Raw genomic sequence first — 17226 nt, 5'->3', positions numbered from 1 at the left:
TCAATTTGTGATCTATGAACTCCCTGAGTTCTTGCAGTTCGTCTTCAGACATGGAATACAGTTTTCCAGTCGGCAGCGTCGCCACCGGCAGGAGGTCAATCTTGCAGTCGTAGGGCCTGTGGGGAGGCAGCTTGTCCGCTTCCTTCTCGCAGAAGACCTCCAAAAACGCCTTGTACTTGTTGGGTACCGCTTGCAGCATGCCTAAGTGTAGCTGTGGTTCATCCTCTTGCCCCTCATCTTCCTGGCTAGTCAGGATGCAGTGTTCTGCGCAGTAGGAGGAGCAGAAGGTCAATTGACGCTGGTACCATGCCAACGCCGGGCTGTGCCTGTCCAGCCAACTCATGCCCAATACTATGGGCGTATCCGACAGGTGGGTGACGTTGAAGCTGATGACTTCGCGGTGATTTCCAATTTGCATCACCATTGGCGGTGTTTGCTGTACCACCTGTCCTCCCAGTAGCTCTCTGCCATCGACTGTGACGACGTTTAGGGGCATCGTGGCTGGTAGGAGCGCTATGCGATGTTGCTTGATGAAATCCACTCCTACAAAGTCTGCATTACTACCACAGTCAATGGTAATAGGGACTTCCATGGTGAGTCCATTGGGTAGCTGGAGCGATGCGGTGAGTTGCACCACTGGTTTGGGTGGGAGGGGGTCTGTGGGCTGTAAAATCTCTGGGGACTGCTTCACTGACTCGCCTGGCTGGGCCCCAGTGCCTCTGCCTCCAACCAGGCTTCGTCGTTTCCCTGCAGCTGTTCCCCCTGCTGAACTGCTCCTTTTACTGTTGCTGAGGCTGCAGTGTGCCTCTGGAGCCTCTGGGGACACTCTTTGGCCATGTGCTGTGCACTGTCGCAGATATAACACTTCCTGCTCCCTCTAGGAGCCTTCGTCTTGACTGCTCCTGGTGTTTGGGCTCTGGTTGCTGTCTGAGCCCTGGCACCACCTATCTCCATCGGCTCTTCTCCCCCTCCCAGTGGAGGCGTGGACTGCGCGCGCGTTGTCTCCCTGGGTAGGAAGGGAGTCGCTCTGGCTGGTGTGCGTGCCATACGTCCCTCATCCCTGCTCCAAGGGCGTTCTTCCAGGTGCACCCCAATTGCCAGCACTCTTTGCACGACCTCTGTGGTGCTGTTGGGTCTCTCCCCCCTCGCCAGTTCATCTTTCACGGCCCCATTAAGCCCCTCCCAGAACAGATCTCTGACGGCAGCGGAGTCCTTCTCCCAGCCCAGCACATTTACCAAGGCAAAAAAGCGGGAGTGATATTGTCTCACAGTGGCTTTGCCCTGCTTCAAACCATGCATTTCCCTTCTGGCCACATCCACATCAACTGTTGATTTAAAACAAGCGTCCATAGCCTTGATAAAAGCTGTTGAATCTTTGAGGGCGGGGTCATTTTCGCGCCATAAATTGCGCAGCCACGCTTTAGCTTCCCCATGCAGATGAGTTAGTATGAAGCCTACTTTCTCCTCCTCATCTGTAAAGTCTTTCCGAAGCAAATTGAGCACGAAAACTATGTCTGCTCTGAAGTTAGGATACTCCTGCAGGTTCCCGTCGAAGTGGGATACGATGCTGCCCCCCCTCTTCCCGAGGCCAACTCCCTCTGGCTTAGGTCCTGGCAGTCCCTCCTTGCCCAAATGTTCCCACCTGTTCTGCAGATCCTGGCAGAGCGCTAGTGCTTCTTCCTCTCTCTTTTTGGATGCTGCTACTTCTGCGTAAAGCGCCGTGACCGCTTCTGTCAGCTCTTTCACCTTGTCCTCTGTAGTCATCTTAGCCGATCTTCGTGAGCTCGCAAAACACCAAGTTTTGCCCCTCGCTGCGCCAACTCACGCTCCGAGGGTTAAATTTTTTGTGCAGACGGAGCTTACTGTCAGAGCTGCCCTAGGTCCCAGCTCACAAAGGACCAATGCCAGTTCTTGTTATATACAAAAGTCTTTATTGAAGTTCGGTTTCGATTTCAAAGCCACGGCGCGCAGCTCTACGTCTTGAACTCTAGACCACTGAAGCTCCGTCTGAATCTCCTCCCCCCAGGCACCAGTTTAAGACTCTAGCCCTGCTCCACCTCTTCCTCTGCTCTTTCCTCCTCTGGGTCCGCCTGTCCGCTGGGGTCTTGCCCTTTCTGGACTCTTCTGATGCTGAGTCCCCTGAGTCTTCCCCCTCCCTCCGTCAGGCTTTAGGACCTGGTTCCCAATCCGGGTTTTCTGTTGTGCCGCGCGCCTGTACATTTGAACTTGGCGCCCGCGCCCAGCCGGCAACCTTCCTCCTGACCGTTACACTGCTCCTGTCACTGCTTCCCCCTTCGGGGGGGCTAGCTGGGCCTGACCTCCCCTCCGTTCCCTCACTCTCCAACAGAGGCGTGGTCAGCCCTGACTCATCTTCTCTCCCTGCTGGAGGAGACGCTGGCCCTGATGCATGGGACTCTTCCCCCCCACTACGCTCTGGTGGGGGAGCTGGCCCTGATCTCTCGCTGCTGCTTTGGGAGTCCGCGCTGGCCCCTTGCTTCTGGTGCGTCCCCCCTGGGACCCCCCTTGCCCTGGCCATCGGCGCCCCCTTCTGGGAATCTTCTGATTCGCTGGAGAAGCTCATGGAATCTCTCGGGCCACTGTCATACTCCCCTACGCTGCCCTCCGATTCTTCCCCTTCGCTCTCCTGTGCCTCTGCTCCTGAGCCCCTGACACAAGCATACATTAAAACCAGGATACAACTAAAACAGTGTAAAAGCTAAAAAGCACCAGTTGGCTTAAGTGCATGGCTTTGGGTAATTAAGTAGCAGAAACCATAATAGTAATAGCAGAACACTGCATTACTCATACCATGCAAATTAATGGGCTCCAGAAAACAAACTTGCAGTTAGTCACTTTGCTCTTCCATGGGTTTTGTTTGTTACTCCCACAGCCCCACTGACAAATGCTTTGGCGTAACATGTTGTCTAAATCTAGGTTTGCGGTCAAGCTATAGCCAAGGTTTATACTGGCCATTGCTTTTCACTGGGCAGCTAGATGGGTGTTTCAGATTTGGAGACATCTATAAATTCATCAGGGACGCAGGTGGCGCTGTGGGTTAAAGCCTCAGCGCCTAGGACTTGCCGATCGAAAGGTCGGCGGTTCGAATCCCTGCGGCGGGGTGCGCTCCCGCTGCTCGGTCCCAGCGCCTGCCAACCTAGCAGTTCGAAAGCACCTCCGGGTGCAAGTAGATAAATAGGGACCGCTTTCTAGCGGGAAGGTAAACGGCGTTTCCGTGTGCGGCTCTGGCTCGCCAGAGCAGCGGTGTCACGCTGGCCACGTGACCCGGAAGTGTCTCCGGACAGCGCTGGCCCCTGGCCTCTTGAGTGAGATGGGCGCACAACCCCAGAGTCTGTCAAGACTGGCCCGTACGGGCAGGGGTACCTTTACCTTTACCTTTTATAAATTCATCACTGACTTGCAAAGTAAGAAATCTAGTTCTCTTGCATGATAGAATTAGAACAGAAGCAAGGAATTGAGGATAATTTGGGACCAAGACTTGTTGGAACCCAGAGGTGGCTCACTTGTGAGGCAAGGAGAAGCAGCACATTTTGGACACCACTGGAATTTGGATTCTTTAATGTGGAGCCGAGAGGAGGAAGTGTTTATGAATATAACGGTGATGAAAAGGAAAAGCATGTTGGAGGTTTATTATATATTTATGCTATCATTATTGTTGTATACTGCTTGTAAAACTGCTGCTACTGCTGTTTCTGCTGCTGCTGCTACTCATAAATTTATTGTAGCCAAAGACCATGGCAAACATATGTTAAGCGATAGTATTAATAAAATAATACAAGGCATACCTCCATAATACAGGCATACCTTGTTTTACTGTGCTTCGATTTGTTGCTCTTCACAGTTATATTGCTGCTTACAAGGGCATGGGCGCAGCTGCAGGCAGCCAAACTGCTTCTGTTATGCTTTGTTCTCAAGAGTGGCTACCAAGGGGGAAATTTGGTGTTTCTAATTAGTTGCAGGTCCCTTCAGGATTCTATTCAGAAGAGCTAACACCTTAGCTAACTCTTCTTCAAGGTCAAAGCACATACCCCACAAGTGTCCTAGGAAAACTGGGACATCCAACGTTTGGGGGGGGGGGGGGTTAGAGAGAGAGAGAATGGCAGTCATTTTGATTACCATAATCTTGTGTGGTTTCACGGCACTATTCCCCACCACCATCAAAAAAGGACTGTAGTCTAGGGCTGTGCCCCAGCATAGATTTCTGGACGAAATATGGCAAAGGAGTTCTGGATGCTTTATCTAAGGCACTGCAGGTTTGTGCTTATGTAGTAACCATGTTAAAACTTCAGAGTATCCATATTCAGTCAATATGGTCTTCTAAGCATTTCTTATCAGTTAAAAAAACACCTAGCCTGAACAGCAGCTCTCCCAACACCTGCACTCCAGTTAATATATATGGCTTTGAAGCCCATGTAGAAGTAAAATAAATAAAACATGTATGTTCTTTGCCTGTTTGTAACAATTAACATTCACTGCTGAGCCAACTGGCTTTACGACTACAGATAGGTAGCCGTGTTGGTCTGCCATAGTCAAAACAAAAAAAATTCCTTCCAGTAGCACCTTAAAGACCAACTAAGTCAGTTCTTGGTATGAGCTTTCGTGTGCATGCACACTTCTTCAGATGCACACGAAAGCTCATACCAAGAACTGACTTAGTTGGTCTTTAAGGTGCTACTGGAAGGAAATTTTATTTTGTTTTGGCTTTAAGACTGTTCTGATAGAAACAGTCCACTGGCAAGCTCCCGCTATGCAGCAGCGAAATGAACAGAAATTGTGCAACAACATTATTATTTCCCATGGTGCTTGCATAACAAAGCTTCCTAGTGGACCATAGACCTTGAGGACTCAAGGTTGATGCACTGAAATTAGTAGACCAAATTTAATCGTGTTCATACATTTCAATGAATTTACTCTAAATATTTTTTTTTAAAGTTGTCTACAACCCAGTGACTTGGGTCAGATCTAGCTATGCCTGTGTGGCATCTCATACCACAGTGTTAACTGGGCATACATGTATATGTCTTTGAATTTCAGGCATCTATGCGGACAAAACCATTTGGGCTTCCATTTGCAGTTAATCTTTCCCTTGATTATATATTAATGTGCTGCTGATATATCAGTGATGGAAGTTTATCCTTCTTTTGCATTTGCTGTTTATCAATGCCACCTTCTGCAGTCGCCCCAATTTTCATGTTTCATTTAAGTTTTAATGACAACCTGCCCAGTCAGCACTCTTTCTAATTGTTAATTGGAATGCTGTAGAGGTTTTCAAGACTTCCCCAGCGCACTGCTAATTACTTCCCAGCAAATTTGTAGGACGCTAGGAAGAAACTACAAAAAACCCGCTGTATAGGGCCTTCTGTTTTGTGCATCTTGTCTGGGATACTGTGGCTCATTTAATAGCCCTGTTGATGCATAAATAAACAACTTATTATGGGTTATTCATGTTATGAGTTGGGCAGGGTGGGATGGAAGGAAAAGTGATCGATTGATGTAGCTGAATTGGCCTAAAGTGGAACAAAACAAAACAAAAATACATACTTTTTAATTCTGCTATTCATTCAGCATTCTGTCCTCAGCTGCCTGTGAGAAACCAGGGAGCAGAACGAGAGCACAAGAGCGCACTGCCCTCCTGTGGTTTCCAGCAACTGCTATTCAGAAGCATTGCTTCCCCCAACTGTAGAGGTAGAGCATAGCCATTATGGCTAGTAGCCATTGATAGAACATCAATTTGCCCAACCTTCTTTCAAAGCCATCCAAGTTTGTTGCCTCCACTGCCTCCTGGGGGAGCGAGCTCCATAGTTTTTGACTATGCACTGTGCAAATAAGTATTTTCTTTTAACTGCCCTAAATCTCCCAGCATTCATCTTTATTGGATGTCCACAAGTTCTAGTGCTATGGAAGAGGGATGCAAGCGAAAGTGAAATTAGCATGTCATGCCATACCTGCCTTTTCTGGAAACTTAAGAAGTTACAGGTGCCGTAACCTTTGCTCGTGGGGGGAGCCACTATATCCCCTCGACCTTTTCCAACTCTACAGTTGGAAGCAACCTACTGTCAGGATCTTAAAGGCTAAGCTTGTGTTTAAGAGGTGTTTGTTATGCGATGATTGTATTTGTGGTGTCACAGCTTAGCTTTGTGTAACAGCAATCCCACATCAGGGATTTGCTGCAACTCAGCGCTTGTCATGGTGAATATGTACAATTAGTTTTTTTGGGTTTTTTAGAGAAAATGTATGGAAGGCTCATTACTCCACCCTCATTGCCAAGTAATTTCCTGAAGGGAAAAGAGAGAGTGATGGCCCATGGCAGACATTTCACTATCCACTCTTGCCATGTGATAATTTCGACTATCACTTCGTAAACACAGGGCTGGATCCAGACTGGTAGTTATGCTTAAACCCCATTGAATTCAGTGGACCCTAACTCTCAGTCTGGATTCAGCCCATAGTCTGGGAACTTGACAATAGTTACTTCCACTGCAACTAGTCCTTTGCAGAATAGTTCCATACAACTGTGCTTTTTCAATTGTTGTCTGTTTACCTTCGGTTGACTTCAGATTTCTGTGATGGTGATTGTCTGGAAAGAAATCAGTATGTGAAAATAAGCCCCTACCCAGTGTCTCTGACAATCTTGGACTATTAGTAGTACACCATTTTAGACTGCACAATATTGGACTACAGTACTGGGGCACTTTAGACTGCAAGTGAGGGGAGGGGGAAACATGTCTGAATCATCTTCATTGACAATTCCCCACACATATCTGAAAGGAGGCTAGCTAGAACTCATCTCCTTACTAGTTTTTGCATTGGAGAAGCTTCTGTTGGAAGGGTTGCTTCGTGGACTTCAGAAGAAGCTTACAAAGCAGATGCGTTAATGTCTCACACTTCTGCTTTTCCCGTTTCTGTTACAATGACAATGTGGGAGCTTGCACATTTCATCCCTTGCCAGGTCCATGGTTTCCAGATACTTGGAGGATCTGGAAGTGGGTGAGATGACTCTCATTCTTCATACTCTGGGGAAAGTGTGGGGGGGGGGGGACAGGACTGAAAGCAGAAGTTTTCCCCTGTTCTGGTTTCCTCACTTTTCTCTAACGTATTAAAGCAAGATTTATTTTCGGTTGGTTTGCTACCAAGACAATGTAAGATACTAACAACAATACCACAAATATACCGTTTTGTCCTTTATTTATTGCAATTGACACTGTTTCGATAAGACTTGCGTGTTTAATATTTTTGATGCAACATTTGCAAGTAGTATTTCAAAACACTGTGAATATGGCGTTGGTTGCTACCAAGTCTTCTTAGAACTGTGCGTCACTGCCCTTCAGGGAAATGTTGGCAACTCTAAACATGCCTGAGGATAAAGCGGGGGCATGCTGTTATCGGACTTGTTTGAGCTGCGATGTTTGCAAGTAAATGGGAACCTGGCTGCATGTGTAATACCCTCAAAATCCAGCTAATTTCCTTCCCTGCCTTCAGTTAGGTCAGCAACATTCAGAATGCACAGAACCTTGCTTGTTTAGCAATTTAGCCTTGCACCTTCAGATGTAGCGCTATACTAACTGGTATGGTATACGTAGTGATTTATTTGTAAAAAGAAGAGTCATGGAATTTCTCCTTAATTGTCATTTTCCTTCCCGTTACCTCAAGCCTGTATTTTTTACATCTCCTTCCCAGAATTAAGTAACTTCTAAGCATCATTCCTGACCTCTGTATGGTTATGCTGACTGAATGGTAACTTGTTACAAATCTTGGGACATGCTACTTAACCTGGGGACTGTGATCTGCAGTCTTTCCAACCATCTCGTAGGACCATCAAAATAAATCACAGCGCGCGCACACACACACACACACACTCTCTCTCTCTCTCTCACACACGTGCATATTTTTCAATTTGCTGCAACCTGGTTTATTGAAGCATTCCACAGTACCAGTTTGTATAGAGTATGCTAGAGAGTTGGATGTGCCCCTTTTAAAAAAAGCAAAACTAGATTTTGCAAGGCTGCCTGAGAAAGAGAGGTGAATCTGAAATCTGCATGTGAAAATTAACCCTTAGAGTCCTGCTTCTACTCCTTTAATTTATGTTGTTCTGCATTAATTCTAACAGCGGGCTATGTTCTTCTTTCTACTAGATTCATGGTACTGTATTTTTAAAGAAGCAAACAAGTATCTCCCCCAAGTTGCTAAAATCCATAAGCAACTCTTTTTATATTACATTAACCAGAAAGGGGAGTGTGTAATATAAGATGGCATTAATTTGGTGGGGGCTCTTTTTAGAAAACTTTCTGAAATTGTTGGTGTTACTGATTTACAAGATGCTGTTTCATCCAAAATACACAAAAACATTTTATAATGAAATCAAGTTTGCTAGATTTTGGGTTGCCAACTAATGGGGGGGGGTTGGTGGCCATGCTCTTGTACCTTTAACAGCAGCTGAATCTGCAGGAATTAGCAGATGAAGCTTTTCGCATGCATAGGCACCTACTGTTGCCTGAAGAGCCACCTGCTGTAACAGGCAGAGGAACAAGACCTGCCAAAAGGTTGGCAACCCAAATTTGATGATTGAACTGTTATAGCTTTACGTACCTGGTAGAAAGAAGCCAGTTCTTTAAGGGTTAATGTGGGATTAAGGAATCCTAAGAGATTTTCCTGCTTGTCATTCCTTAAAAGTGCCTGCATGTTTCTGCTCACCTGTTGCGACTAACAGGTGAACAGTAAGAATGGCTGACAATACAAAAACAATGTTCCAAATATTATTATTTCTTTCAATGCCTGCGTGCTTTAGAAATAATGGAAGAGCCAGAAGCAGCGTATAATGACTGAATCCTGTCCATTCTCTAATCGAAGTGATAACAGTGGCCAGCTGACGTTACTTTTGCCATATTTCTGATATGCAAACTTCATTCCCTCTAGTTTACTCTGGTCTTTTTTTCTTTTCTCAAATAGCCCAATAGAATCTTGCCAGAATTTCTACAAAGATTTCACGTTACAGATAGACATGGCGTTCAACGTGTTCTTCCTGCTCTACTTCGGCTTGCGGGTAAGTGTGAATCTCCACATTGCTTGGCTTGAGGGGAGGGCGAGGTGCCACAGTGTTTTTTCCCCAGAGGCACTTGTGGGGATAACCAGGAGAAAAGGATGCCAGCGGCATAAAAGTGTCAAGCAGCAACATACTGCTATGGATGCACAAAAGTGTACGAAGGCCATCATAGGTGCCAGTACCTTTTGAGTAAATTGGTTTTCATGTGTGGTAGGTGGGGGGTTCTTTTGTTTATATTTGGAAAGCCAAGTTTGTCAATTTAAAATACTGTGGTACGTTGGTGTTTGAACGTCTCGGAAGTCGAACATTTCGGTTTCCGAACGCCGAAAACCCAGAAGTAACTGCTTCGGTATTCAAAGGCTTTTCGTTTTAATGTGCCACACGGCTTCCATATTGAGTTTTCCGTAAGTAAATGCTTCTGGAAATAAATGCTTCGATTTCCGAACATTTCGGAAGTTGAACGGTCTTCCAAATGCATTATGTTTGAAAACCGAGGTACCACTTTACCGCATCCATAAAGGTTTTAAAAAATAAAATAAAACAGGCTACTGCCCTTGAATGGGAAGACTTTTCTCTAGTCATGTTGAGAACAGGAATTGCTTCAATAAACCTTTGCTCCATGATAAAGAGGTTTATGGATTTACTGTGCAGCAGCAGTGCGCTCTCCCTCTTTCTCACACACAAACACATTGTTTGTGGCAGATCTTACTCCATCCACCATCAGTTGCTTATAAGAATGATAATTTATACACTGCCCATCTGGCTGCATTGCCCTAGCCACTCTGGGCGGCTTCCAACACATATAAAAGCAAAATAAAACATTGAACATTAAAAACTTCCCAAAGGTGTTTGCTGCACGCACCACATTCTCAGTGCAGTGAGATGCTCCTGAGGTTCCAAAGTTTGGTTTCCTTGGAATGAATGTCGATGAATACAGCAGTGATACAGTGGGAAGTATGGTTTTGTTTACACATATCTACAACCACAGCATGGGATGGAGAGGCTCACTGCACTAACATTCCCAAGAGCTCTTATCCCTCGCATTGGGTTTCCTGGGATGCGCTAAGCCTGCAACAGAGTGAAACAAGCCTTTGTGTCTCCACTTTCCACCAGGGGCGGAAAGCAGGCGGGGCGGGGCTGGCACGCATCCCAGAGGCGTGGCGCGGCGCCTGCTGGGGCAGGGTGCCCAGCGCGGGGGGGGGGGGGCAGCCACAATGGCACCCTGGGGGTCATGCTGCCGGGGGCGGTGCGCTCCCCCTGCACTCCTCTTCCTCTGCCAGTGCTTTCCAGCATCAGCTAATAGCAACAGGGAGCATTCTTCAGTACTAGGAAAAAATACACCAGGTGGACACACCACACTTGCTCTCACTTTACATCTAGAAGGTACATGCACTTTTTGTCCCATAACTTTCTTCCTAGGTGGGCTGGAAACTCCCCCTCCATGAAAACTCAGAGACCAGGGCACCTTCCCAGGGGAACCATTGAAAGCCTTTATGGGTTGGTGGCACCTGCTAAAGAGTAGACAAATTAATCCCATTGTCTGGATAGGGAGCTGTCTGGTTTCTTGATACATTCTCCCCCCCCCTGCCCCCCATTCCTTTGGGTTCCCCCTAGAAAGCAATGCAGTAATCCAATATTTTGGTGTAACAGTTATTTGTCAAAGCATATTACTATTATCATTGTCATTAAAATATTTATACCACCCTGCATCTGTAGATTTCAGGGTGATTCTCACACACACACACACACACACACACACGATGAAAACACAAAATACATAATAAAAATAAGAACAAAAACAAAGCAAACCAATAACCCCCTACCCCTCCCACAAACATATTTAAAAGAATATATGATGTTAGTCAGCCAAAGGCCTGGTCCCTGGTGCTTAAAGGTGTATAATGAAGGTGCGAAGTGGGCAGAACATTCCACAAGTGGAGAGCCATTGCAGAAAAGGCCCATTTTCGTGTTGCCACCCTCCAGAACTCTCATGGAGGAGGCACACGAAGAAGGGCCTCAGCTGACGATCACAGGATATAGGTAGGCTCATATGAAGAGCTCAAGTCTTATTTCATGTGAAGAATGTGATTTTAACCATTATATTTTGTTAGTTTTTAAACATTTAAAAATTGCAAGCCAATGGAGTGTAAAGGCTTCCATGTTCATTTGAGCACTGAATTTGAACTGGAGTAAAATGTGAGAAGGCGATTTAAGTAGTATCCCCAAAGGGTGATTTTTTTGTTTGTTTGCATTGGACCAAAAATCCAAACCAGTTTTCACTTTCAACCCAAGGATAGAGGGCTGGGGGTCTAAAGGCACCAGACAGGAGCAGTCCACCCAATTGTCAGGGTGAGGGCGAGCCCCTTGCCACAGACAACAGATCATACAGTTGCATGGGGCCCCAGAAGAAGATCCTGTTACCTCAATATAGCCTTTGTCCTTCCCTAGACCCTAGTCAGACTAATCTGTGGCAGTTCTGCCTTCTGGTCCCTCCTTTACCTTTGTGCTGCTGGATGCCTGAGGCAACCCTGCTTATTTTACCCTGAATAATAATAATAATAATAATAATAATAATAATAATAATAATAATATCAGTGGTTTACAGTATGAAAACAGAAACATTCAATAAAATTCCCTGGGGGGAAATAGATTAAAAATGAGATAAAACGATTATATCCCAAATAAATGTGAGCAGTGTGGAGAACAAAATAAATCAGGAGTCAGGCATCCAGGAAAGCTTGGGTAAACGTTTTAGGAGGTGTTGAAAGGTTGCTAATGTCTCCGCCTCATACCTTATCTGAGATAGAACATTCCAGAGGATGGACTTATCACTGGGAAAGTCCACTGCCACATTGTCACCAAACCAGAGAACCACCAACAAAGGTGGAAAGATTGGTTTGGTCTGTGTAGGGGAAGGTGGATTGCTAGATTTCCTATTCCTAGATTGCTTAGGGCTTTAAACGTCAGTCGCAAAGCCTTCAACTTGACTCAGTACCTATTAAGCCTCCAGTGCGCTTGTGATGCAAGATGTGGAAAGCTGGGTGAACTTAATTTTATGCTCATTTGCAGTTTCTGCACATTATATTAGTCTAATGGTGAGGTTACCAATGCATGGACCACCCTTTTCAGCTGCTGTGGCCTTTCCCCCTCTCCCACCTGAAAAACTCCCAGAAAGAATATATACTGTATTGGGAATTGTAGTTTGAGGAGTGGAGTTTGTCCTGGGAATATTAAGAGATCTTTAATATTCTCCTTCTTCACGTTAACCACTGCTCCCTTAGAGGGAATTATTATTTAACTGCTTTAACTCTGTGGGACAAAAGCTTCTCAGTCTTTTCTAGCCTCATACCAGCTCCTACAAACTCCAACACTTGCAGACTGTCCATAGAGAAGGTTTTCAGTGGTCCCTTTGCCTTGTTTTTTTAAATGCTGAAGTAGATTTGCTTGTAGGACCATGTACACAAGGTTGAAGTGATCTCAAGCATCACTAGCCTACCAGGAAAAGTTGTTAGGCTGGTGGTGACAAGGGACAGGGCCTGCTCAGTCATGGCCCCACCCCACCTTTGGAACCCCCTCTCCAGAGAGATAAGTGTTGTCTCATTACTGCTAGCTGTTAAATAAAAACTCATTTATTCAAGACACATTTCTTTGTAAAATCCGTATGCTGATTTATTGTTGAAATCTCCCAGGTGGTTTACATAGTTTGGGAAGGGGGGTAACCTTTCGTTGCTGGGGCATTTTGTGTGCGTGTTTGCAATTGTATCTTCATGTATTTTACATGAAAATGTATTTTACAAAGGGTTCTTCGGGTGGGAAGAGTGCACCCTTAAAAAACAGGTCTAAAACATTTTTTAAATGAATTAGTCAATTAATTAATGAATTAAAATGAATAAGCAGGTGTATTTTAATGAGAGGTCACGAAACAATGCCTTAATTATTTCCAAGGGACAAACAGAAAATCTGTTGTATCTTTCATAAGGAATCCCCACCCCCCACCCCACAACAACCAGTATCTTTATCCTCTTCATTTCCCTCCCCAGTTCATAGCAGCCAACGACAAGCTATGGTTCTGGCTGGAAGTAAACTCGGTGGTAGATTTCTTCACAGTCCCTCCAGTGTTCGTTTCAGTGTATTTAAACAGAAGTTGGCTGGGTAAGTAAACAGCGTTTTTCTTAATTGTGTGTGGGTTTGCAAGATGCTGGCTACTGGTACTGTGTTCTCAATGACTTGCAATTGGCACTGAGAGAAAGGTACTGAGTCTCCCCCCTCCCTCCGAAAGAAACACAAACCGAGGCAGACTGGTGGCAACTTGAGGGGGGGGAGGGGTTGCGCAATTTTCCCAGCACACTGAAGCAAAGGGAGAGAAGCTGTAGCTGGTCCTGGTGTAAGAGAGCCTGTATGAGAGATGGCCTCCTCTCCTGCAGGGGTGGCTCACAGCTGTCTCCTCTGCCCCTCAAAAGTTCTGCTAGACTTACCAGACCGTGATCACTGGCTGCACCTGCCTAAGCACATATAGGCAAGTGTCACTGACTTCCACAGGTTTTGCAAGACAACCAGTCTAGTGAGCTGTCCATGCTTCACACAAGCAAGAAGAAGGCAGGATCAGGCCCCAGGCAGCTGAAACCTTCTCCACTGTGAGGAGGTGCAATCCTAAGCATCCTTTCTTCATCTGGAAAAGGGAATGGGCTTCCTCTGCAAGAAAGGAGAGGCGGGGGAAAACTGATTAGGAAATCAGTTTGCTGCCCATTATGGTTCTGCATGTTGACACTTGGGGGTTTGTTGCTGTTATCAGAGGAGTTTCTCAGGTACTTCCAAGAAGCTTGCCTTCAAGGGATTTCAGAGAACAACTTCCATCAAAACCATTGCCTCCCTGCTGTGCCCCAACAATATCTTGGTATGGCAGCATGTTGGAAAATGGTAACCGGTTCCACACCAGCTCCATCACCACCACTGCGGCAGGCCTCTTTGGCTCTCAGGAGAGCTCTGAAGCAGGCGCTACTGTGTCTCTAAGAAAGACCCATTTAGGAGGTTTTGTTCCATTGGGATAGAATGGTGTCATTGACTCTGCATTCTGGAAAATGCAGACTGCTGTAACTGGCCATTGCTGACTCTTCCTTCCACCACCGGCACCATTGTTTGATGCCTTTTGAATTTAATTGCCCTTCAAATGTGGCTGCACTAAAATTTTAGCTTCCCTAGGCAGACGCATAGTGTGCCCCTATGGTTAAACTGGCTCTGTATCTTGAACTTTAGTAGGTGAATCTCTCCCCCCCCCCCATCCCCATCACTTTATATATTTGTTTCATCTGCTAAATTTCTCTGTTAGTAAAGGTAAAGGGACCCCTGACCGTTAGGTCCAGTCGCGGACGACACTGGGGTTGGGGCGCTCATCTTGCTTTACTGGCCGAGGGAGCTAGCGTACAGCTTCCGGGTCATGTGGCCAGCATGACTAAGCCGCTTCTGGCGAACCAGAGCAGCACACAGAAATGCCATTTACCTTCCCGCCGGAGCGGTACCTATTTGTCTACTTGCACTTTGACGTGCTTTCGAACTGCTAGGTTGGCAGGAGCTGGGACTGAGCAACGGGAGCTCACCCCATTGCGGGGATTCAAACCGCCGACCTTCTGATCAGCAAGTCCTAGGCTCTGTGGTTTAGAACACAGTGCCACCTGCCTCCCAGAAAATTTCTCTGTTAGGTTGGTATTAAAGAGAGAACAATGTTGAGGAAAGGGGGAGATAATTTTATTCACTCAGCACAGAATTTTTAGCAGCTTTTTTTTTTTTTTTGGTAGCATCTAGTTTTGTAGTAGTAACACTGACATAGAATAATAATTATGAGCTTCATAACATTAATGTTGTATTCACTAGCTTGAGGATCTGTCTAATTCTGTTTTGCTGATTCCATAGCTGCAGATGTTAGAAGTGGCCACAAAACTTGCTCTTTCCTTTCCATTTTTATGCGGCTTAAAGAATTGTGTGCTTCTGCCATCCAGTGGTCATGCTGAGGCATGACTTTGCCACCAGAAGCAAACTGCTTTTATCTTTATTAAGTTGTGCAAAGCATGGAGTAGTTGCACTGACACAGCTAATTGCTTGAGACAAAGGGAATAATACTAGCAAGTTGAAATATGAGAAAGCATCTTCAGTGTACGAGGTTCATCGTAGGCTTATAAAGGGCCTGAAAAAGCCTGTGACCTACAAAACAGATTTCAGCTGTCAGGTTTCTATTTCTTTTGTTATGCTGTATTCTCAAATCCCGGTGCAAAAAGATAAGATCCTGCAGAGTTCTCTGCCCAGGCCTTCTGTCTATGCACATCCTGTAGCTCAGGGGTCTAAAGCAAACATATTCCCAGTCTCTTAAAGTTAGGTAGGAAATGAAGAATGTTTGCTGGGCTCAGGACCAGCTTCCCACGTCAAGAGGCAAAATTCAATGGGGTGGTGCCTCCGTGGGCACCCTACCTACTACTGCTGCCAGCGCCAGGGCCACACAGCTGTGGCTGCTGCTTCCACAAGATCTTGTGAGATCTCACTGAACTCACGCGAGATCTCACCAGGAGACCCTGCTGCATAACCCTGGTAAGTGAGGCTTGGGCAGGGAGAAGTGGCACCTTCCCATTTTGCCTCAGGTGGTGAAATGAGACAGGCCACCCCTGTGTGGACGCATGCTTTAGAGAAGGGACATGGTTAACTTTGCAGTGGTGCTATCCAATATTGCCCTTGTAACCCCCCAGAGTTTGTGAGCGCAATTTCTGAAGCAGCTTTGCAAAGCCTGGTTAAGAACCAATATTGGGATAACGCGGTTAGCGTCAATGCACACCTATCAAGCTGAACTCTGGTTAAAGCCAACTATCTAAGTAAAGGGGATCTAGGGCAGTGTGAGCAATTTCCCCACACAGGGCACCAAGCCAAGGGGCGCAAAATAATAACAAGAACAACAACAACAACAACAATTAATAATAATTAATAATAATAAAAACAACATGTTGTTGTTGGCATCCATCTGTCTTGAGAGACAATGGAGTGTGCCTCTGGATATGAAGTCAAGCCACTGGAGAATCACAGCGCCTGCTGCGGCTGCAGACACGGGTAACTTGTAACTGATGCCTCCTGTGTTGTGACCTCTCTAAGGCACAAGCTAGGACAGCATGTGTGGAGGCCCTGGGCTGCCCAAATGACAAGACCCATCCTCCTCTAGGCTGCACTAATGTGGTCAAAATGAAAGCAAAACAATACATTTGACACCAGCTTGGCTGCAGCCGTTGCCGGAAGGAGGCATTCTTGGTACCACTCAACCGTTTCAGGGACTCCACTCCAGATTTGCTTGGGGTTTACTCATTTGCCTTTTCTTCTCCCAAAGGTGTAACTTAAGGTAGTGGGTATATGGGTACTTACTCAATATTTGGGGAGGGGCATGGGCGTGGCCAGGGGCCAGCTGCCCCCCTTAATAAAAACCAATACAAATCTGAGGTTCTGCCCCCCTAACAAAAGACTGCCCCCCCTAACAAAAATCCTGGCCACGCCCATGGGGGGTGGTAATCAAATTTTGCCCTCTCTCAGGGCGCCATAATGTCCTGAGAGACCACCACTGCCCATAATGAGGGAGCCCATGTCGTAATAAAAAAGGTAAAGGTAAAGGACCCCTGGACAGTTAAGTCCAGTCAAAGGTGACTATGGGTTTGTGGTGCTCATCTTGCTTTCAGGCCAAGGGAGCCAGTGTTTGTCCACAGACAGCATTCTGGGTCATGTGGCCAGCATGGCTAAACTACTTCTAGCGCAACAGGACGATAACCAGAGTGCACAGAAATGCTGTTTACCTTCCCACCACAGTGGTACCTATTTATCTACTGCACTGGCGTGCTTTTGAACTGCTAGGTTGGCAGGAGCTGAGGTAGAGCTGGTCTCCTAACAACATTTTAGGGAACAGGGAACTTTATATCTTATACCATTAATTATGAGTAGCAAGCTGCTGTCTGGGTTTAAAAGCAAACAACTGATATGCTTTATGCCATGTTCCCTTATGTTAGATCTACAATGGTACCTCAGGTTACATACACTTTAGGTTACAGACTCCGCTAACCCAGAAATAATACCTCTGGTTAAGAACTTTGCTTCAGGATGAGAACAGAAATTGCGCAGCAGCAGGAGGTCCCATTAGCTAAAGTGGTGCT

The 17226-nt window shown here is 46.0% G+C and overlaps 1 protein-coding gene across 14 annotated transcripts in view; it reads left to right on the top strand.

Moving 5' to 3' along the window:
* Positions 1-17226, top strand: part of KCNMA1 (potassium calcium-activated channel subfamily M alpha 1) — a 545541-nt gene that overhangs the window by 296946 nt on the left and 231369 nt on the right. For all 14 annotated transcript variants that reach the window (XM_083738255.1, XM_083738253.1, XM_083738251.1 and 11 more), the window contains exons 4-5: positions 8965-9058; positions 13099-13210. In XM_083738255.1, the coding sequence (XP_083594381.1) occupies positions 8965-9058; positions 13099-13210 (206 nt within the window). The remainder of the gene's footprint in view (positions 1-8964; positions 9059-13098; positions 13211-17226) is intronic.

The sequence above is a fragment of the Podarcis gaigeae genome (assembly GCF_964106915.1).
Source record: "Podarcis gaigeae genome assembly, chromosome: 5".
NCBI lineage: Eukaryota > Metazoa > Chordata > Lepidosauria > Squamata > Lacertidae > Podarcis > Podarcis gaigeae.
Note: the sequence above shows the minus strand (reverse complement) of the source record. Positions and strands in the feature narration are given on the sequence as shown.